The 25,074-nt window shown below is 38.2% G+C and overlaps 1 protein-coding gene across 1 annotated transcript in view; it reads left to right on the top strand.

Moving 5' to 3' along the window:
- The window catches only part of LOC139728107 (inactive phospholipase C-like protein 2), a 172,845-nt gene that overhangs the window by 59,597 nt on the left and 88,174 nt on the right, over positions 1 to 25,074 (top strand). The window contains exons 2-5 of the mRNA XM_071639070.1: positions 9,394 to 9,543; positions 12,257 to 12,463; positions 18,869 to 18,910; positions 20,086 to 20,213. Coding sequence (XP_071495171.1) covers positions 9,394 to 9,543; positions 12,257 to 12,463; positions 18,869 to 18,910; positions 20,086 to 20,213 — 527 coding nt within the window. The remainder of the gene's footprint in view (positions 1 to 9,393; positions 9,544 to 12,256; positions 12,464 to 18,868; positions 18,911 to 20,085; positions 20,214 to 25,074) is intronic.

Raw genomic sequence — 25,074 nt, 5'->3', positions numbered from 1 at the left:
TCAGCATCACCATCACATCCCATCTCATCAGAATTCATGGAACATCAACTTCAATGTCATCCTCTCCAGCTGAAGCCTTCATTGACATTATCGTCATCACCTGTCTGTGATGTGATTATTATGTGATATAGAATAATGACCAAAAGCCACAACTTTAAAGGGATTGTGTAGTTTTGGTTGAGACCTACATTGTAACTTCAGGTTTCTAGCATTTTTTCAGTGAGATAATGAGAAACCTCTTATAAAAGAACATGTAATGCTTAGAGAAATTCAACATCCATTTGATGAAAATTGGTTTTGAAATGGCTGAGATATCCAAAACAAAGCAAATTATCAATAAACGGTGGGAGTCACCTTTTATAAGGATTGCTTTGTTTTCCTTAGTATTTGAATATCTCGGCTATTCCAAAACCGATTTTCATCTAATAAACTTTGAATTCATCTTAATATGGTATGCTGTGTATTATTTCAGAGGTTTCTTGGTATCTCGCTTTTTAGTTCAAGTTAAAAGCCCAATCTTCATCTCCACCAATACTATACCCATAAATGTATCGTCATAGTGATTTAGTATCTCAATGCCATTATCCTCATCAAATAATTGTTGCCATCACCAACTCCCCCGCCCTCCACCTCTTCATCTGATCTGGAAATATTAACATCAACATGTACCATGGTATTATCCTGACCACAATATGTTAGCATTGGCATTGAATGCTGAAATCCTCATAAATGCAATACGCAGGCCACAATATTCCTGTAGGGAACAGGTTAACATTGTTGTTTGTTTGTGTGTGTGTATGTGTGTGTGTGTGTGTGTCAAAACCCAAGAATGAATGTAGTGTTTGCATCTTGTTTACAAAAATGTATTCACAGTATCCATTGATTGTGGGTAAATGTGAAGGGAACTTGTCTGTTAATCACATCTAGTTGGTTTTGAAATGTGATTATTATAACTAGGAATCCTTTCCGAAGTCCAAAGCTCTCTCTGTGTTTATGCCACTCCCATAAACAGTCACATCCTTCTGTGTTATCATGATTATCATCTCTACGACCGATATCGATACATATATCATTAGCATCGCTGTCATGAAACCACTTTCACTATCATTATACTGTTCAACTAAGTAGCAAGGGGGCGTTGCAAAACATTATATGTAGTCACTGGGCAAGCACTTAACCCGTTGAGGACGAGTCCCGAGTATACTCAGGCAGGTGTCTATGGGAAATATGCATGTTGTAGCAAAATCAGTCCATCCTTAATGGGTTAATGAAGAAGTTACCATGGGAACAATCAGCTTTAACCCTTTCTCTGCCAGGGACTTTGAGCAGTGTGTGTCCAGCGCTATGGGTTTTTGGTTGCCAATCGGTGTCGATATCAATTATTATTTTTTTTTTTCAATATCTCAGCCATTTTAGAACCGATTTTCATCTAATAGATGTTTAATTTCTCTTATATTGTATGCCATTTAATATTCCATCCAAATGGTTTTAAATTATCTTGTAAAAAGGTAAAACCTAAATCTCCATCAACCAATACTATACCATCCCTTTAATCGATCCACTTCCTACCTGACTTTACTGTCTGTTACTGGGTCATATTGCAGACTGAGGGTTTTGCAGCTATCCTTCTAGTTAATATCATTCTGGATATTCCTTGAGATCTGATTATCCAGCGCTGACAGGTGTCCCTGATTCTTCAGGAGTCTCCCTGAAAACTTTATTTTACATCTTGTCATACCCTGGTAGAGGATATAACATATTAGGCCTCCCTAATTTTGGAAATCATGTTTGCTCATTGGTATGCGTGCATTGTACAAGTTCCTCCCCAATTGCTGTTTGGAATCCCTGTCTGATTTTGATGTGTCATTGTTGGCAGCTCTGGATTATTGGTACCTGCGCAGAGGAAAAGCGAAATACAAAAACAAAGAATAGAAATAAAAATGGTTTTGCCATTTTGATTACGTGCACCCAGACGTGGGCCTGTCTGTATGTTTGTTTGTGGGTCTGTAATGTATGTATATGAAATATGCATGTTTGTTTGCCTGTGTATTGTGCTTGGATATTAAACTCTTGAGTGTGTGTATACTGTAAAACGAGAAATGTTCGCGTGCATTTTAATTTCGCGAATTTCGCGAGCGCCAAGATTCGCAAAATTAAAATGCACGCGAAATTTCTTATCTACACTATATGTATTGAACGCAAGAGACAATTCGCGAAAATTTCTTGCCACGAAAAAGGCCGTCGGCTCCAATTCGCGAAAATTTCGTGCCGCGAATATATCATGTTTTACAGTATCTGCATGGCTATGTTTAGTGTTCATTTTGTCTGTATTTATGGTGTTTGTGTGTCTGTGTGTCTGTATACCAGTCTGTGTCTGTGTGTGTGCATCTGTATATTTGTCTGTCTGTGTCACAGTGTGTCTTTATATCTGTGTGTCTGTGTCTGTGTTGTAGGGGTATAGAACATTGAAAAAGAAAGAGCACTTATTGTGTTTTAAACGTTGCTTTTTAAAATTTTATTGACTCTTTCGACCCCCTCTCGGGGTATGCGAGTACAACAAAGAATATAAATAACAACTGGTATGACAAACCAGTGAACATATAATTCTTGTATAGATCTGTATATTTGTATGTTTCTATATTTGTGTGTTTGTAGATTTCCATGTTAATTGTGTATGATCTGTGTACACTGTGTATGATCTGTGTACACTGTGTATGATACTCTGTGTCTGTGTGTAGTAGGGGTGTAGAACGTTATGAGGTAAAGAACAGAAAGCCCTATATACCAGAGATTACCTTACACACTGGAGACAGTATAGTGAACCGTGAAGGAAATTCAACCTCAGCTGCACAGTGTTTACCAACACGTGGGCGGGTGGGAGCAAGGTGACCTAGTCTTGGTTTTCCAGTCTTTTCTAGGTTATTTGTGGAATGAGGTGATTAAAGGACAAGTTCACCTTCATAAACATAAGGGTTGAGAAAATGCAGCAATATAAGTAGAGCACATCAGTGAAAGTTTGAGGAAAATTGGACAATTGATGCAAAAGTTATGAATCTTTAAATATTTTGTGTTGGAACCGCTGGATGAGGAGACTACTACAGCTTGTGAGTCATATGCGTACAACAGTATAAAGAAAATATAAAGAAAATTCAACATATTTTCACTTTTTTCGTATAATAAAAGAGCACTTGACTTGCCTCTTTCTAAAGGCAGGGGGAATGATATTACCCATAACATATGTCGGTAACGAGTCAAGGGAATGTGTACTTTTTTTCAAAAGATGAAATTTTGTGAAATTCTCTTTATATTTTCCTTGTATTGTTGTACGCATGTGACATCTAAGTTATTCATACACTGCAGTAGTCTTCTCATCCAGCGGTTACTACACAAAAACTTCAAAAATTCATAACTTTTGAAGGGATTGTCCGATTTTCCTCAAACTTTCAATGATGTGTTTTACTAATATTGCTACATTCTCTCAATCCTTATGTTTATGAAGGTGAACATGTCCTTTAATTTGAGGGGAAATCCCTGCCTGTAATCCCAGCTGCGCATCTCTACAGCTAATAGTTGATTATTGTGCAAACAGAGATCAGACAGTATGTGCTTGATTGATAATGTTTAGACAGGGAAGTCACTTTGAAGGCCAACAATTTCTCTAGTTCACAGGAATCCCTCATTTTTTTCTTTTTTTTGGCTCTTTATTGTAAAGAGATACATATGTAGCAAGACCATTGAACCAATGTGTCTGTACTTTGTATGTATTTCTGTGTGTCTGCGTGTTGTTTTTTTTTTACCTTTTTCTGCGTCTCTGTTAGTTTGTGTATCTGTGTGTTTGTGTGTTTGTGTGCCTGTGTGTCAGTATGTTTGTGTATCTCTGTTTGCACAACTGTGTGTTGGTATGTTTGTGTATTTGTGAATCTGTGTTTTTGTGTCTCTGAAGTACACATATTGGACAATATGACATGGTCTCGAAAATATATTTTATTTAGTGAAAATCAGATCTCATGAGGAGATATGTAGGCCTACACCCAGACAGATACAGACATTCTTTGTCTTCTTTGCTTAGTTTAGTTTTCATTCAAAGTGATAGAAAGTGAATAATCTAACATCAAATTAATATCTCATACATTGCATTGAATTGAACTGGATTAAATTACAATTTCATTTTTATTTGTCCATTACTGAAGCAATGCATGCTTTAAAGGTGCATGGTCCCCGTGTTTTAGTCAAATGAGTACGCGGGCGCACGGCGCAAGTTTCCTATAGAGACCTACGCTATCGACTTCTTTTGGCGCTTACGCTTTGGCCCACTTTCCCGAGTCCGAAGAAGTCCGATTCACTGTAGTCAGTGGTCCGATCACAGTTCGGCTCATGATTCGGCTGAGGGGGATGACAGCTTTAGCAAACTTCTTTTGTGATGTCATAATAACAAGCACATATGCACGCACCCTGGCATTACTAGAGACTGCGCGATGCGCAGAGAAGACAACAAAGGCAACGTTACTTAGCAACACCTACGCACTTTACTCTTGATGACAGCTCTACTTCGGTAATCTTCGGCAGTATCATCAACAGCGCCATCTACACTACCGGGACTATGCCCCTTTAAAGGGTGTGTACAGTTCTGGTCGAGGTGAGGATTTAGCTTTTAACGTTTTGGGAGATATTCAGAAACCACTCTATGAGATGTCAAAGAGCATGCAATTATAAAGGGTATCAGAAGTTTATTTGATGGAAATCGGTTCTGAAATGGCTGAGATATCCAAAAACAAGGGGAATCAAAGAGATCCTAATAAAGTTGTGGCCTGTCGCCTTTTATCATTATCACTTTTTTTGATATCTCAGCCATTTCAAAACCAATTTTCATCAAATTAATGTTGAATCCTTCTTAAAATTACATGCTCTTTCATATTCCATAAGAGGTTTCTCATTATCTCACTTTGAATAGAAATGTTCAAAACATGAATCCCTTTACCTCAACCAGTACTTTACAGTCCCTTTAATATCAAGCGAATAGACCAGGGGACAGATTTCTGTATGTCCCATGTGAAGGACTTTAAAGGCAATGAGAATGAAGTGCCTTGTGTAGGGGCAGAGCAAAGTGTCTTGCAGGAGACTTGCACTATGGACCTTATGATTGATAAAGCATGGTCTTGACCACTGAACCACCATAGCATTGATGTGGCCTGATTAGCCCGAATTCATGAAGGTGGTACAAGTGAAACCATGCATGGTTTAAACCATGGACTAAAACCATGGAGCGCCAAGTATCGCACGGAATATTTCGTTACGAAATCACTCTTTTCGTTGATGAAATGATTATTTTGTAACGAAATGACAACATTTTGTAAACTAAATGAACATTTCGTCCACGAAATGATGATCTCTTTAACAAAACGGTCATTTTGTCAACGAAATGACCAATTTCGTAACGAAATATTCCGTGCGACACTTGGCGCTCCATGGTTTTTGTCCATGGTTTAAACCATGGTTTCATTTGTACCACCTTCGTGAATTCGGGCCACTGAATATTGATGTGAGATGAAAATTACAGGGATAATATTAACTCATTGAGGACGGACTGATTCTGCTATAACATGCATTTCCCATAGATATCTGCCCGAGGATTCTCGGGGCTAGGCTACAACGGGTTAAGCTCACAGTGATGCACATCTTTAATTATTGAGGACAATGTAGGTGTACAGAGGACTTTATCAATATACTGTAAAATATGTTATATTTGCGGCAGTAAATTTTAGTGAATTGGAGCCGATGGCCTTTTTCATTGCATGAAATTTTCGCAAATTGCCACTGGCGTTAAATGCATACAGTGTAGACAAGATCTTTCGCATGCAATTTAATTTCGCGAATCTTGGCGCTCGCAAAATTCGCAAAATTAAAATGCACGCGAGCATTCCTCGTTTTACAATATGAGAAGAATATACACATACAGTGTGCACACATGAATGTGAGTGTCATGCTATTCATAAGAAGAGGTAAAGCATGTAAAAGTACCTTCCTATGCCAGGTGCTTTGGACAGTGTGTAGAAATGGTACTTTTTTTGTGTGTGTGTGCCAGTTGGCATTCAAAGTACACAACAGGTTATCTTAGTTTGCGCTAAGTATCTGATGGTCTTGTTGTAGTATGACCCAACAGGGTTTAGAAATTGTAGCCTAGCAGGATGCATCAGAGATGGTGAATTATCTGTCTTCTTCCGTCCATCCGTTCATCCATTTTGCCCCCCTCCCCTCTCATTTCTGGCCCGGCCGTAATCCTGTTTGCCTGCCAAGGCCGAGTGTCGTCCAGACAAGAAGACCAAGAGTCGTCCGTATGAGAAGGACGAATGGGATTGCCAAGTTTAATATGCGGCCACAGATCCGGCTGTTCATCAAGAATTCATAACGACGTAAAGCGCATCAAGTACACTGACCGTCCTCACTGCTTGTGTAGTCTTGATTCCATGCCAGTGCTTTTGCACTCATTCGGTTTTCTTTTATTGATCTATCTTAAAAAAAATTCTCTGGAATTTGTTTCTGAATAGGTAGCTTATTCAATATTCTTCACATTTTTCATGATTCCATCTTCGTTGCCTTCTTCATTATGAATCATCCTTTAAAGGGCAAGTTCACCCAAAGGTATGAGGGAGTAAATGCAGCAATATTAGAACACAGAAGTGAATGTTTGAGGAAAATCAGAAAGTCCATACAAAAGTTAATGATTTTTTTTTTAGTTTTATTGCTGCCGTAGCTGGATGAGAAGACTAACTCAGTTTGTGACATCACTGCTGGACAACAGTATGAAGGGAATAAAACAGAATTCAACATATTTTCATATTTCTAGCAAAATGAAAGCACACTTGACTATAACTTTTTCAGGAAGTGGGGGAAGAATATCACACTTCACAAGTGTCAGCAGTGTGTCAGCAAAAAGTCGAGGGAATGTGCACTTTTCATAAAACTGAAAGAAAAAATGAAATTCTCTTTACATTTTCTTTTGGGATAATCATCCTGCAGTAATCTCACAAACTGTTGTAGTCTTTCCATCCAGTGAGGGCACCATTGAAACTTAAAAAATTTATAACCTTTGAACAGATTGTCCGATTTTCCTCAGTCTAGTAGTGTTGATGCACTCATTCAAATCCACACATTTGATATTAGGGTGAACGTGTCCTTCAACATACTGTCCACGGAAGGGAGAACAAAATCATCTTTTGCAACTAGAACCTGTGATTTTACTCTGTTGATTTCCTTTGTCCTTACCCTTAAATGCTCACACCTTTTGTGCCGTGGCGGATCCAGAGGGGGGCATACCAAGTGTGCCCTCCCTCTTTATTTTTTGTTAAAACAAAATAAAAAAAATTAAAAAAATGGGGGTGCGTGTGCATCCCCTTTAATTTTTTAAAGGCGCCTCCCCTTTACGGAATTCCTGGATCCACCCCTGTTGTGGGTGCAAACTATGAAGCTACATAATGTATATCATGAACACTTGGTTGAGCCCCCCCCCCCCCCCCAACACACACACACACACAGACACACATGCACACCATGCATAACCTCATGCAACCACTTGAACTGTACTCTTGGCCTACTTCGATCTCTCATAAAACCCTGTACACTTGGGGACTGTGTGATCAAGCCATTTTATATTGGCGGAAACCCAACTCAAAAAGCTTCAGGCTTTCTGATGTACTACTTTTCTTGGCTGGAATACATTGAGGAAAGAAGAAAAAGAAATCCCGTAAAAGATAGAGGTTTACATACAGATGTGCAATACTTGCCAATGAAGTGTTACAGGTTTTGAATTTTACCATTCGCTGTTCCTTGTAATCTGGCACGCAGAATCTCTAATTAGGTATGAGAGGAAAATGAGAGTAACCAGTTACGTGACACTCGGGCTTGCGTGCGTGCGATTGAGGAGAGTTGCGTGACCAAAACCCGGATTTATTGGTTTTAATGGGAGTGACAGTGCGAATACAGACCTGCTGAAAACAAGCAAGGGGTGACTAGAATTTTACAACTTCCATCCCAAAACCTGGATGGAATGGGAATAAATGATCTGATTTTATATCTATTTGTTTATTTATTTATTCATTTTTCTATTTATTCATTCATTTATTTGTTTATCTCTCTTTATTAAATGCATGTATTTATTTATATATTCGATCATTTATGTATCTATTTTGAATATCTATTTGATACCTTTTAACTTTAATATCTGTCCAGGTGTATGTATTTTATCTATGTAGGTATGTGAGAATTTATCTATGCTTATATCTGGCATTAAAGAGAGAGAGAGAGAGAGAGAGAGAGAGAGAAAGTGATAAAGTCAGAGACAGTTGAATGAAATAAGCAATAGACTGGTTTTACGATTGTTTCACAGCTACACGTGGAAACCATTCAGTGAAAGCTAATGATATATTGCAGAATGCTCTCATTAGCTGCATTGCACTTAAAGAAATAGAATTAATGTATTGATGAAATGTAAATTTATTCATAATTTGCTACCTTCATCTGGGGAGACTTTAGAGTATCAAAATAGCAAAAGTGATAAAAGAATCATGAAAGATACATTATTAAACTGGAAGTCATTAGATAATTGGTTCCGCAGTGGCTCTCGCTTAATTGATAAAAAAGAAGGAAGCATGACAGTAATCAGATTGATTATTCAGCACTTCATTTTCAAAATTACACACTGGCCGGCTCTGTATTTTATAATCATGATGCAGCTCATTTTCTCAACAGTCGCTCTTTGTAAACATTCTGATTGTCTTTGCATTGACTGTAAAGGACATTTTCTTTTCTTCAGAAAAGAGCTCTAGGGTTTTCATCTCTTTAATAGCTAATGGAGAGCAGACTAATGATTTGAAAAAAAATAAATATCATTTTTTTTTACCTGAGAAAACTATCATTCCCATCGCACAATATTGCCTGATTACTATAATTATTGCATATGTTTATATTTATTGATTGTCTTATTTTTGTTTTAATGTTGGAGAGTTACAGCCAGTTGATTAATCACTCTCAAAATGCATGAATATCCCAAGGGCCATGAAAGGAAGGACAAAATGCTTGTGTGCAGCCATCAGAGTGAAATTAACTTTTCCTTCCATATGTTGTTGCTGACTGAATTATCGACAAGTTTTTGGAGCAGACGACCGAAAGCTTTGCAAGGTTGCTAAAAGTTTGCTCGGTGCTATTTCATTCCTCGTCTGAGGAGTGTGTCGTCCTTGGGGAAGGTTTGCTCCGGAAAGATGCGCCTAATTTGCACACAGCTGATTCCTCTCCTCCACCCTCACATCTGTCACACACAACAAGAGAGTCAGGCGTGCTCTTAAAGTAGATCATTACCTTCAAAAGTTTTCTTCTTCTTCTTCTTCTCCTCCTCTACAGCCACGGACTGCCTGTCCATCATGGAGGCAGGCAGCGAGCTGGTCAAGATCCGATCGCCGTCCAGACAGTACAACCGATTCTTCGCTCTCAGCGAGGACCGCTCGGAGCTCAGGTGGCACTCTTCCTCCAAGAAACCGGAGAAAGCGCGGAGTAAGTGCTCTCATCCATAGCGACTGTTACCATGGCGATGTTGATAACAAAGACGATGAGGAGTATATAATCTGTGATAATGATGATGGTCATAGTAGTCATGACAAATCCACGTCATAATGTGTATTATAGTAGATGATGGTGGCCATGTTGATGCTCATGTTGATGTCATGATGCTGCTGCTGTTAAAATTGAGCAACAATAATTATGATCTATGTTTGATATTATGATGGTGATAGTTGATACTCCAGGTATGAGGTAAAAGTAGTACTGAAAGTGATGGTGGTGATTTTGAAGGTAGGGATGATGGAGGTAATGGTGATAGTGGTGATGAAAATGATGATACTGTGATGATGATGGTGTTGATGGTGATGATGGTGGTGATGATGGTGATGCTAGTAATATCTATGATGGTGTTGATGATGACATTGATGATGATAATGGTGATAATGATGATGATGATGGTGGTGGTATTGGCAGTGATAATTATGATAATGGTGATGATGATGATGATAATGGTGGTGATGTAGATAGTAGTATTAACATTGATATTCATGATGGTGATGATGATGATGATGATGAAGATGGTGATATTGCCAATGATAATGATAATGATGATGATGATGATAATAATGGTGATAATGAAGCTGACAGTAATTGGTCATGATAATTATGGTTGGTGGTATTGATAATGGTGATGATGATAATGTAAATGATGAAGAAAATGGTGATGATGGTGATGATAATGACCGTGATGATTGTGATGATGATGGTAGTGATGGTGATGATCACGCTGATGACGATGATGATGATGGTTATGATGACCTACTTCTCAGTATAGATGCTCCAACAGCTTAAATTTCTGTAATGTAGCATTTGAACAGTCAGTTTTTCAAGAGTTGATATACAATGTACCATTCTGGGCTTGGGATCTCCACTTTCAAAATTGCCTTTTGCCTTTTATGTGTGCCAAGGAAGTACTGTAATTAATGTAGATTCTCTGTCTGAATGCACATTATGGCATTAGCATTGCTTGCATAGATGCAAGATGCATTTGTGATTATGTCGGTAAGAGGAAATCAAAAAATTGAGCTATTTAGTGTCATTTTTTCTTTCCCCCCAAACAGTTGCTAAACACATCAAAGTGCATGATCAGGTTTGGTGAAGTAATTTCCAGAGAAAGAAATTATGGAGCAAATGATAAGTTATTACTGTTCATTAATGTAGCAGATGTGAGGTTTTCTCATATTTTGCATCTCCTTATTCCATGGAGAGAGGTATGCTAGGTTTTGAGAGACAATTTATTAGTAATTTGTACATATTGAACAAGTCAATAGTAATTTTTGTCAAACTGAACAAAAAAAAAAAGAAGAAAGATCGCTGTCAGACATTATCTTGTCTAGCAGTCAAGAAAAGGCTTTTTCAGTGGCTAAGAGTATTTCTTTTTTTTTTGTCATGTTTTCAGTGATCAGAAGAATATATGTTTTATGGTAGTGGGACTTTTCAGGTATTTGGTACATGTATACGTATGTATAATGTATAATGCATGTTTATGTATACCATAAAGAATGTATGTTTGTATGTATGTGCAGCTGTATGTGAAATCCTCATAAAGATGTAACTAAAAATTCATTTGTGCGGTTGATGTATACGTCTAGAGATATCAACCATTGTTTACATGTAATATGAATTTTACATCTGTCATTCTTGATAGGATTTCATAACATTTGTTACCACTACAGTCTAAACAACAGTGACAGTAATAGCAGGATAGTTGCTGGGACGACAAGACCTTGTATCTGAAAAATGTCAAATGTTCAGGAGAGCAAAACCAAACAAAACAAAACAAAGCAAAACAAAGACATTTGAGCCAAAGCACTATAGCAAATGGGATAGCTTTTCCAATGACATGCTGTGGTGGCTTCATTTTTGGGAGAAGACAGCTGGGGATTTGGTCCGGATGTCCCTTGACTGAAGAACTCACCATTAATCCAAAGAAAGTCATTTCTACCAAAATTTGAGAAACGAGCCAGGTCTTGTCACCCCAGTGATGAATGTACAAATGTCCTATCTCTGTCTGTGTCCCTCTCTGTTTTTGTCTGTCTGTCTCTCTCTACGCACGCTTTTATATGAAGAATTCTATTGCAAAACAACCTCACTCCATTGTTGTTAAGTTGAGATATTTGTGATTAAAGCTACTAAAAAACAAAGAGAATAAGAAACTACAGGATATTTTTAATCATGACTTCTAGAATATTTCTTGTTATGTCACAAGTGAGGTATTACTGGAAAGGTTTAATCATTGCTGTATCTGATGATGGACTTACTTTGAAATGTTTAAAAATGGCGCTTAGCTGATTTTGCAATAAAACTGGTCATATAACATGTTATGGATATGTATATGTTTATATTTTCACAATATTTGAACTCGGGCAATGGATAAAGTCTAACATCGCCTCAGTGATCCTTAAGGTGTCTATCAGCCCTCGCCTTCTGCTCGGCATGATAGACACCTCGCGGATCACCTTCACGATGTTAGTTTGTACCATTGCACTGGCAGTCAATGATTATTTGCTTTACTATCTTCATATCTCCATCTATCTCTTGTCTGCGTGTCTGTCTATATGTCTGTATCCATCGATATATATCTTTATGGTTATATGTTTATATTCTCACAATAAATTTGAACTCCTCTGCTCTAACCTTTCTGCAGTCTCCGTGGAGAGCATCAAAGAGGTGCGGCTCGGGAAGACGACCGAAAACTTTCGCTCCCAGAACCTGGCCATGGACTTCCCGGAGGACTGCGCCTTCTCCGTCATCTTCGGTGAGGCGTACGAGACTCTTGATCTGGTGGCGGCCACGCCCGACGAGGCCAACATCTGGGTGACCGGTCTCTCGTATCTGATTGGTGGAAACAGGAGTGAGTTTATTCAAACTTTTTTTCTTCAATTTTACTTTAACCCATTGAAGACCAGTCCCTGAGTATACAGTAAAACAAGGAATTTTCGCGTGCACTTTAATTTCGCGAATTTCGCGAGCGCCAAGATTCGCGAAATTAAAATGCACGCGAAAGTTCTTGTTTACACTATATTGATTGAACGCTAGTGGCACTTTGCGAAAATTTCATGCAACGAAAAAGGCTGTCAGCTCCAATTCACGAAAATTTCATGCCGCGAATATATCATGTTTTACAGTACTCGGGCAGGAGTTTATGGGAAATGTGTATTATAGCAAAGTCAGCTAGTCTTCAATGGGTTAACCATGTGGAATGGCTGAATGAATACAGGGATGGGTGTATTGTATAAACAACATACTTCTATTGCAGAATAGGTAAAAATACTCGTTTTAGATATATTTGAAGTCTGTGTGATGGCTGAGTGAATGGAAGGATAGGTGGGTGGAGAATGACTAAATTACAAAATATATTTGGAATTTAGGTAATAGAAATTGAGAGATATGGAGGTAATAAATCAATACACACGTATGTGGAAACATATGGGTTTTTTTGTTTTGCAGCTGTGTGCTTTATGTTTTCTACATAATGATGGGTGAAGGGATGAATGGATTTAGGGATTAATGGGTTAATTTAGATTTAGGAGATCTTGAAAAAAACAAAGATGATTTTTAATTCATGTAATGTATTGCATGCACTTTATATTTGAACTCTTATTTTGAATACTTTTTCATGGTGTGTAATCCATTTTCTTCCAACATAATGAATGGAGGATAGATGGATAGACAAATATATAAATAAATAAATAGATGGACAAGAGAGATATACCTATTGTATGAATGATGCAAATCATAAATGTTGTCGAGCCTCTATGAAGCAGCGCATTTATGATTGACTCTACATTTATGCATTATCTATAAATGAATGCAGATGGATGGATAGATTCAAAATAGAATAAAAGGTTTTTCTATTGATACACTACTATTTACACTCATGCATAAAAAATGAGTCCATCTTGATGAAAAAAAATGATAAACAGTTTGTCTTTAGGTGAGTGCGTGTGTGTGTGTGTGTGTGTGTGTGATTTGCACATGATTAAAAAAGATGTTTTGTTAAATCCCATGATCCAGATCAACATGCTAAATTTAGATTTGATTCCAGGGTGCAAAGGGTCATACTTCGGTCATTGTTAAAAGCAAATGCAGTAGTTCGGAGATTTAAAGTCTTTCGCCAGCAGCCGAGTGAATCTCTTTTGGCAATGTGTGTGTACAGCAGTGAATAAAATCAATTTGTGCATCGTGATCCAAACACAGATACGATTGCCTGTATGTGAATTTGCCTCACGGGGGCGTATCCTATCCAATTATAGGTTCCAGCCAAACATGTCTCATTCCTCTGAATATAGATTACTCATCCGTCTATGGCTGTCTCATATATCCCTTGTGATGAGTAGACCCCAATACATTGGGAATATATTCAAAAAGTTTTATGGCATATAAAGCTAAAAATGAAGGACATTAAGCCTTGATGTTTCTAGGCACTTGATATACCTCAAATTGCGAAGCTTTTCTCACCAGTTGAACCTCTATTATCCGGCCTCCCTTTTTCCGGATCTCTCTATTATACGGACGCAATCTCGCCGTGATTTTTAAAAAAAAAATAATTACGGGAGGAAAGGGGGATTCCCAACTCCTTGAGAACTCCTACACAAACACACATGAATTACATATTACTTCCAACATGATTAACATACATTACATCAAATTTCCTTCCATATTGCTTACCCTCAGACATTTTAACATCCCCAAACATCCCCAAATGTAACAATGAAAAGGTTGCAGTATACACATTACTACATGTGGTACTACAATGGGCTACATCAGTACATGTGTATACAAGCATTGAGTCTCCCGTATCCGGCCAAATCCCTTATCCGGATGAGCCCCGGTCCCGACTTGTCCGGATACGAGAGGTTCAACTGTACCTCAAATTGCGAAGCTTTTCTCATCAGCACTCAGCAATCCATCCAAACATGCCCTCGCTGGAAAGTATAAAGTGAGCAAACTGAAGTGTAGCAAGGTGCTCTAGTCCAGTAGGAAGGCCATATTAACACTATGAAGATTAGAAGAGGGATTAGCTAATCTCTATCCATTGATAATCACCAGACATCTGTACCAATTATTGAAAAAAAAAAATCCCACTATGACAGTTGTAAAGAGACCACCTTCAAGGATTAAAGTGAAATATGACATTGATGAATTCATCGACTTTGCAATTCGTGTTTGAAAAGGAACCAGTCAGAAGGATTTATCATTCAGTAGAATTGAACATGACTTAAGGAAATTGTGGGTTTTATAGTTTTGTATGATTTATGAAAACATAATGGTCACAACTTTACATATATGAGTGTGAAAAATTAAGATGGGGGAGTAACATGGAGTAGTAAAATGTCATAAATTCCATGACCAACAAGACAGGGTGCAGATGATAATGCCAAACAATAATTGTGTGAAGGATTCCTAGTAGTCACTGCAGAATAAGACAATTAAGCTGTGACTGATCACCATGGGTCTGGGGCAACCTCTATCGATATTTCATTGAGATGCCGTGGAGTAAAAATCACCGAGCAAGCAATGAAACAACAAAGCAAAAAAAAAAATGAACCCTTTAGAACTACGAGGTAGGATTGTCCAATCCCGACATGCAGCACCTGGGACCCATATATTCACCCCTTTATACTCTGCTAGCTACAAAACTGGCGATGGGTTTTTTTTAGCAGCATGCTGTAGCACCTGCTGGGCCGGATCCAGTGACATAGCGACACCCGTCTTTCTGGGTCATTCCACCGTCTGATCTTCCTGTGCCCTCTATCTCATGTTTTGTCATCTCTCGTTACTTAATGAATATTTCTAGCTAGCTCTGTTGCACACTTCCCCACCCCCACCCTTTCAAACATTTATGCGCACACCCTGCATCCATACCCACCACTCTCACACACACACACACACACACACACACACACACACATACATACATACACACAAGCAGACACAGACATGCCGTAGCTGTGAGGCGTAATAGTCAGAAATCCACAGCAAATGCCAGCAGAACACCCAAATATAGATTTCTTCCCGCATGCCAGAGGGGGGACAATGAGGGGGGAGGGGTATGGTCAGTGTGGGATGTATATATATGTTATACTACTTCTGGCGATAAAACCGCATTGCTCTCACCCAAGCAGACAATGCAGTGAGGCAGTGTTGGTGATCAGGAAGAAAATCCTGCAATTATAGTGTTAAAGCTGAAAATGATATATCTGTATCATATATTTCAAGTTGTAGAGGGTTCCAGGTGGTCAATATCTCAAGCAGTTGATGGCAGTGGAAATGGCTGTTCACTGTTAAACGTTTCAGCTTTCGTGTGAACTGCTACTTAGCATAAATGCTATGGGAGAAATTTCTTTAATATCAATCTTAAAGGGATCGTACAGTTTTGGTTGAGACCTAATTTCAGGCTTCTAACCTTTTTTGATTAGATAATGAGAAACATCTTATGAAATATGAAAGAGCGTGTAATTCTATGACGAATTCAATGTTTATTTGATGAAAATTGGTTTTGAAATGGCTGAGATACCCAAAAAAGAGTGATTCTAATAAAGTGTGGGACCCACACTTAATTACGATCGCTTCGTTTTACTTTGTTTTTGGATGTTTCAGTCATTCCAAACCCGATTTTCATCAAATAAAGGTTGAATTCCTCTTAAAATGGTATGTTCTGTACTATATCATAAGTGTTTTCTTGGTATCTCGCAAAAAGTTAAAAGCCCAATTCTCATCTTCACCAATACTGTACTATCCCTTTAACCCGTTGAGGACGAGTTCCGAGTATACTCAGGCAGGTGTCTATGGGAAATGTGTGTTGTAGCAAAATCAGTCCGTCCTCAACGGGTTGAATTGTTCTCAGATAAATAAGTCCAACAATGTGCATGATTCAGACTCCTTGATTTAGTCTCCACAGACCCTAACCCAACTGACAATTGTGCTGGAGTTCCTTTCTTTTCTCTTTCTTTCTTTGTTTTTTGGCAATTGTCTCAGATCGTTGGAAAATATTTATCAATGTATGAAGATTACCCCCTCCATTTGATTGTTTGTTTGTTTGTTTTTTTTATTTACCATGGCCTTCTTGTTGGACTGAGGGGCATTCATAAGTCTGTCAAGTAGGTTTACTAATTTTACAAGTAGGTTAAAGTTTGCGTGGATTACAAGGTGCTGATGAAAAACGTCAGACAATGAAAGCTTTGATTGTCAGGGCATATTAAAGGGTAAACACAGTTGACATTTAAAGTGATAGAAAGATTGCTGCTTGGGATGGTGTTCATAAATGAAAGCGTTAGAATTCAAAGGTACATCTATAAATAAAGAAGAATTCATTATGTATATTATGCAAAGAAACAGAAACTTAATGAGTTTAGAGGAAATGGAATTATCGTGTACATTGCTGTGTATTTGATAGAAGTTCTCAAATTTGCAGTTTAAGAAAAAAAGTCCGTATTCCCCACTCCGACAATTCCAGAGTACCTTTGTGACCCGCTACAACAAAATGATCCTAAAGTCGGGCGAAGTCAATTATTTGAAAATTGCATGGCATCATTACCGAATCTTTCTGCTTTAAATTGATATATAACACATCTTATAAAAATAATCAGCTGCGGAGATATCGATGTTTAAAAGAGAGCATGTCGAGACGTCTGGGAAATCACTGTTTCGAGAAAAGCACCCTAAAAGTTTTCCTTGCGACGCAATTGCGATCAAGGGACACGCAAGTCAGTTTTCACCTCCGGACAATAGAAGGCAAGCCCTAGCAACTCCCGAAATGCTCATTCAAGCACAGCATCGGCGGTCTCCTCATCGACCAATCAGTGACCAGGATGCCAGGAGAAGCGGCTGGGCATAGCGCACCCCGCCTGCACGCACCAGTCGACTGGGCAGTGTGTGAGCTTCATGCTTCGGTTACCGGCAAGCAGCAAACTGACCAATGAGATTGCTCTGGTCATTGTTAGGGGCGGAGCCTATCTGTGGCGCTCAATCCAAATTTTGGAACCAGTTTCTGCTTCGTTGAAACGCCCAAAAACATGGCCCAGAAAAACGCTATTTTTTTGTCTTTCCTTTCACCATTTTGCTTCAAAATTTCGACAGATGATAGAAGATATGTCAGACTACAATAATATGTCAAAATCAGAAAATCGTAAGTTTTGACCAATTTTGATGCTCTGACTTCAAACTTGATTTTCACGGCTTCGACCGTGCGCAACTTTAGGACCCTTTTGTTGTAGCGGGTCACATTTATACTTGATTTCAATTGAATTTTGTCCCATCATGTCCCGATGAAATTTAGCTGTAAGAAGTGACCACCTTGCCGCCAGTGTACTGAATACACCAACATATGGCGATGTTAGGAAGAAATTTTGTGAGGCGAGTGATATTCACAAATTTTAAGAACACATGAAAATATTAATTCTGATCACGACAGGAATGTGACATGCACACACACATTTCTCCTTTCAGTGCTGTACTCCACAATCGCGAATTTAAAGGGACTGTACAGTACTGGTTGAGGTGAGGATTCAGGTTTATAACATTCCTAAGTGAGATAATGAGAAACCTCTTACAAAATATGAAAGACAATGTAATTTTAAGAACGATTCAATGTTCATTTGATGAATATTGGTTTTCAAATGGCTGAGATATAAAAAAAAAGTGATAATAATAAAAGGCGACAGGCCATGTCTTTTATTAGGATCTCTTTGTTTCACCTTGTTTTTTCCTTTCTCAGCCATTTCAAAACCGAATTTCTTCAAATAAACTTTTGATTGCCCCTAGAATTGCATGCTCTTTGACATCTCATAGAGTGGTTTCTGAATACCTCGCAACACGTTAAAAGCTATATCCTCACCTCAACCAGAACTGTACAGTCCCTTGAACCACTTGCAAAATTGACAGTCCACTGAAGTCCCGATTCACAAAAAATATGCTGAACTCGGTGAGTATATGGTGTATGCAGTAAATTGGTATAGTCTCTGAATGTCACTGTATATTTCACATTGAGAAAGATGAAATGGAGCTGGTTGATTACATGATAGCAATATATACATACATGTCTGTGTGTGCCTGTGTGTACGTAGGTTTGCAACGATTATTCTTCCTTTTCCCCCTTTTTTCCTCCATTTTGTAAGCCCAAATTTTTGAAGTATGCAAAAAGCTATGCAGAAATGAAATACCAATCTCATTTTTATGTGTGGGCTGTTGAAGTACGAGTGATCCCAGTATGCCTGAATTTTAATTGTCTTCATATTTCTTGCTTTCATCCCTCTAGCGCCAGAGGCAATCGAGAGAAATCAGGAGCTGAGGGATTCATATCCTTTTATCTTGTTGTTTTTTTTACCTTTTCAGCATTTTTCAACTAATTTCTTTACAGTTTCTCACACCGGCAGTGACCAAATTTGAATCTTAAAATGTTACGCCTCAGATGGTGATTTTATGGCAGCACTTCTAAAGTGTAATTATTCTGTAGGATTTCAGGGTTACATGTGGTGCTAGGAGAACCGAAGACTGAATGCAGGTAAATAGGAAGAAATGTTTGATAATTATAAGATTTGAATTTAAGTAGTCAGTAGAGTTCCATGATTGAAGTGACTTTAATAGCCAGTGAAGACCAATGGTGATGTTTGCAATTTACACAATGGAACATTTTGTTACTTCTAAGAATGTCATTTTTAATGTGTTTGGTCAAAATTAGAAATTTGGATCTGTTGAAACTTGGTAATAGAATAATTTTCAAGGCAAAAATTTGTGTCATCTATTAATGTTATTTTTTTTTACTGAAAATGAAATACATAACAGATGTATTAGAAATCAAGTCCATCTCAAACTTTAATAGCTAAATGAATATAAGTCAAAAGAATCTTACCTTTCATTCTTCTGCTATTGGCAAAGTAAGATATAAAAATAAACCTTTTTTGAATTTCACACAACTATTTGGAACAGAATATTTCACAGTAAATGAACCTGTTATTACTTACAGGAAATGCTATTTCCATTTTTATGAAACTTTCACATTTTTGTTTGTTTGTGTGTGTGTTTTATTTTAGGAGTTACAAGTTGGAAACATACATTAAAATTCATCTTTTTCACCATCCTGGTCAAGCTTGTGAATATATTGGAATATGTTTGAATCAATGGAGAATATTAGAATATACTGCACTATATTACAATATATATTTGAATACATTAGAATGTATAGGAGTGTGTTGCAATGTGTTGGAATATATTGGAATATATTAGAAAATGTTGGAATATGTTGGAATATGTTGGAATATATTGGAATATATCAAAATGTATGGGAAAATATTGGTTTGTGTTTGAATATATTATATAGGACTATACTGGAATATTTTTGAATATACGTGTTGAAATATGTTGGAATATGTTGGAATATGGTGGAATATATTGGAATATATTGGAATGTATTGGAATATTTTAGAATATTTTAGAATATATCTCCTTGACCCTTGCCTTATGGCGCCCTCACATGGTTGCGAGACATGTTCAACAAGGCGGCTGGAGACTCCCTCGGTCAACTGGACGAGTTTGAGGTCATGCAGCTGGTCAAGAAACTAAACAATGGCGTGGCATCCACGAGGATACGGCACAAGTTCAGGGTAAGTTTGGAGTGAACATTAAATTCTATAGATAGGAATGGATATTTGATTAAGTAGATGTGAAAATGGTTCTGCTGAAGAGATCATCGTGTAATTGTGTTTTGGACCAGTGATGGAGCTCTGTGTGTGTGTGTGTGTGTGTGTGTGTGTGTGTGTGTGTGTCTGTGTTTGTCTGTTTTTGTGCGTGGGTTTGTGTGTGTGTGTGTATAATTTTCTTTTATCGTGTCATGTGCAGGTATTTTCATCATAGGACTGTGTTTGTATTCTTTTTATTTCCTGCCTTCTTGATCTTTCTGTCCTTCTCTTTGACTGTATCTCTCTCATTCTCTATCTCTCTCCCAATATCCATGGATGTCGATCATGGTGCGTGTATAGTAGGGACAAAAGGGCGCGGAGGGTTATCAGTAAAATGGGAATAGATCCTCTCATTCGTTGCTCCACGTTGCTCCACGTCTCTGGAACTTTAGAAGTGCTACAGCCTTGATACATCTAATCCGTTTAGGACGAGTCCCTAGTACATGTATTCTTGAGCAGGTGTCTATGGGAAATGGATGTTGTAGCAAAATCAGTCTGCCCTCAACAGGTTAAATCTGACCTAAAGACCTTTTTTTAAAAAAAATTTCAGCAACTGTGTGAATCATGTGTGAAATATTGTGGGAAATGGGCTCCTTTGATCTTCTCTTTCTTTTTTTTTTAGGGACAAGTGGCATTATAATGCTGTTTGTCATCATCATCTCTTTGATAACTTCTCTTAACCCATAGAGGACAGGCTGATTTTGCTACAACACATATTTCCCATAGACACTTGCTTGAGTATACTCGGGACTTGTGCTTAATCCGTTAAGGACGAGTCCCGAGTATACTCGGGCAAGTGTTTATGGGAAATGCGTGTTGTAGCAAAAACAGCCTGTCCTCAACGGGGTAACGGGTTATATCAGACCAACAAAGATGCATTCATAGTTTGAATGTGTAAAGGGACTTTAGGCAGTCTCTCTGTACCAATCAGCAGACACAGCACACCATAGGTTAAAGGTGCATGGTCCCCGTGTTTTATTCAAATGCATACGCGGGCGCACGGCGCAAGTTTCCTATAGAGACCTACGCTATCGACTCCTCTTTAGCGCTTACGCTTTGGCCCACTTCCCCGAGTCCGAAGAAGTCCGATTCACTGTAGTCAGTGGTCGGATCACAGTTCGGCTCATGATTCGGCTGAGGGGGATGACAGCTTCAGCAAACTTCTTTTGTGATGTCATAATAACAAGCACATATGCACGCACCCTGGCATTACTACAGAGTACGCGATGCGCAGAGAAGACAACAAAGGCAATGTTACTTAGCGACAGCTATGCACTTTACTCTTGATGACAGCTCAACTTCGGCAATCTTCGTATCAATGCTAACGGTGATCGGCAGTATCATCAACAGCGCCCTCTACACTACCGGGACTATGCCCCTTTAAAGCCCCCATTAGATGTTTTGATAAAGGATGTTGTGACATTCACTCTGCCTCAAGTTCTGCATTCCTATCTGATTTTGCTCAAAACTTGGATCTGATCTCCGGCTCTGATTTCACAGACGTCATGAAAAACAATTTTCCCTTCCGAGAAAAATAATCCTGTGTGCAATACAGTTGTATCTACTATAACAACTTTAAGCAAGGTACGTAGGAGGCACACTGTCTCCAGTGTTTAAAGATATCGATTAGTTTGTTATTTTTACCTCCGGCAATGGAGGAGATTATGGTGTCATCGGTATTTGTGTTTGTCCGTGTGCAAAATAACTCAAAAAGTCGTTGACGGATTTGGATGAAACTTGCAGGAAAGGTTAAGAATGACACAAGGAACAGATCATAAGGTTTTGGTAGTAATCTGGGAATATTTGTGGATTTTGTGATGGGTTTTCTATATTTTGGTTGGTAGGGTCAATGAACTAGGGAGTTGAGGGTGCGCATTTTAAAGGTTTTCATACGCGCACTAAAGTGCCTGCTCTAGTTTCAGCTAGGGCAAGGCCTGCCACGCAACTGGATATTGATGACATAACAAAAGGTTTCTATATTGGGAAATCGGGCGACTTTCAGCATGCATGTACAATGTATGTACGTGTGGGTGGAAATCATTAATCTCCATGGAAGAACAAGGTAGTGGTGGAAATGAGCTGCTTGGCGGAGGTCTGCGCTCTCAGGGTGCTTTTCTATTCGCTAATTTATATTCCTTTTTTTGAAAGTCTTACGTTCTTTCACTCGTCATTCCTATAGACAGAGATGGCACAATGTTTTTTTTTTTTTTTTTTTTTTTTTGTCAAAGAGAATCACAATAGGATGCATTTGGAATTTATATTTTCTAACACTGGCTTTTACATGTAGCTATTGTGTCTTTGGCCGAAACAAGAGATGGTGGGATAAAATGTCTTGAAAGATGACAGATTATTTCTGGTAGAAAACAGGTGTTGTGTTGTTGCCTTAACCTGTTGAGGACGAGTCCCGAGTATACTCGGGCAAGTGTCTATGGGGAACGCATGTTGTAGCAAAATTAGCCCATCTTTAACGGGGTAAATGCGATCAAACTTGCCAACACTCCAGGTACATACAAGACATCAAGGCATTCTTGCTGTCCAGTTTGGTGACAAAAATGAGGCAGAGACAGGTATGTTAAAAGTTTAACTCCTTGAGGATGGGCTGATTTTGCTACAACACGCATTTCCCGTAGATACTTGCCCGAGTATACTCTGGACTCGTCCTCAACGGGTTAATGACAGTTGTACTCTTTGAATCTCATGAGTAATGATGTATATCAGCAAGAACAGAATACCCCTATTACTTCAAAAGTTTTTTTTTTTTTTCAAAATTGATTTGTTGTTGTTGTTGTTGCACAAAGCCACTTCGAAAGAGATTACTTCAAAGCAAAAACATTTACAACATGAAACTTTTGCGAATTGGAGCCGATTGCCTTTTACGCAGCATGAAACTTTGCTTATTGCTACTAGCATGCTGTGCATTTTGTAGACAAACATTTTCACATCCATTTAGATTTGACAAATCTTGTCTCCTCATGTGTCATGCATTCATCTTTGTTGTGTATCGTTGCCATTATATCGCTAGTCCAGAATTTTCTAAACACATCCTTGCAGTGAAATGTCAATATCTACCATAGATAGTCTTTTCTGACAAACGGCAGTGTAATGTTACAACTAGTTTGTGAAGTGGCATAAAATTGTTACACCATCTCTTCTTTGAACTACATAATCAAAATTACCAAATTGTAATGTATGTTGTGTATGTAGTCAGTGTGGCATGGATTTTATAATCATAGGCATTACTGAGCACACAATAAAATGTTAATGCCTTAGTCACCAATATAGATGACTAGATAACATAGATAGCTACAGTGTATGTGAATATATTCCGATAATGAATACTATGTGTAGAAAAACATGTAGAACAGTAGATGTATCAATGAAAATATAAATAGATTGATTGATTGTATCAGATATTCCAATAACAGAATGTATTTTATATATAGAGAGAATGAGAGTCTTAGATGATTTATGATGTCAAATTCCCCAAGACTGATAGCGTTTCCACACAACATGTTTTCGATTCTTCATATTTTGCAGACTCATCCGATTACTACAGAGCGGGGAGGGGGGGGGGGGGGCGGAGGGGGGAGGGGGAGGGAAAACGAGGGGAGAAATGGATATTAAAGTCGAGATGTATGAATAGATGCAGATATATATAGGAAGAGAAATACAGGTTGATCTCTCCTCTCCTCCCTTTATTCAGATCTCTCTATCATCCAGATGCAATCGCGGCGTGATTTCTTTTTTTTTTTTCAATCTAATAATTACGGGGAAAAGAGGGACTACAAACGTTATTAAAATTTCAACACAAACTCACATAAATCACATATTATTCCCTGAACACAATTATCATACATTTACATCTAATTTTCATCTAAAGATAACATGCACTCAGATGTTCACTACCCCCAAGTCACTACAGGAAGATGGACAGAAAAACTTTTCATAAAATCTGGGTACGGTATACAGGTGATCACTCTTTGAGCAAATTGTCAGAGAATTCTGAACACAGACCAGCTGACGAGGATGTGACATGTTCACGCAAAATCGATACATACGTACATGCAGCTACAATTAGGTAGACAACTGCATATATTAAACTTTGGATCTCCCATATTCGGCCAAATCCTGTATCCATTCCTGACATGTTCGGATAGGAGAGGTCGGACTGTAGTTAGACAGGAAGAGACTTGAAAGAAAAAGGATTGAGAGTATTGAGGGAACAACCAACAAGGTGAGGTGAATAGAGAGTAAATATATCATATGAATATATAACCATTTATGTGGATGCAGTTTGACAGTTTAAAGACAGGTGCATTTGTCCATTTTATATGGCAGAGGTTGATTTATAATCTGCTCTGCGCAATCAAACTGTCATACACATGCACACAATGTGATGTGTACACACAAGTCCAGGACATAGATATTCAGTGGCCTTTAAAGCAGTGACCCATTTATTCTCAGTGTTTATCTGTGTGTGTATTGATACGGATACTTGTATTGTATTTTACTTGTATTGCCGTGTGTATATTTTTTGTGCTTATTGTGTGTGTGTGTGTGTTTTATCCTACTAATCCAAATTAAAGGCTGGACATATTACCAAACACCATCTTCTCCCCATGTGCACCAATATGCTAAATCTCTGCCCCCATTTCTTCATCCTCCCGTGCTCATTCTGCTACTGTTGATCGTTGATCAGAAATAGATGCCTTTATTAATTTTCATTTTTTCCCCTACATGACCTCTGGTCTATATTACTTATTCTCCATCCAACCAAGGACATCAC

This window comes from Diadema antillarum, unplaced genomic scaffold (genome assembly GCF_040938485.1).
Source record: "Diadema antillarum isolate AM-2024a unplaced genomic scaffold, OU_Dant_1.0 seq00000164_RagTag, whole genome shotgun sequence".
In the NCBI taxonomy this organism is placed as follows: Eukaryota; Metazoa; Echinodermata; class Echinoidea; order Diadematoida; family Diadematidae; genus Diadema; species Diadema antillarum.
Note: the sequence above shows the minus strand (reverse complement) of the source record. Positions and strands in the feature narration are given on the sequence as shown.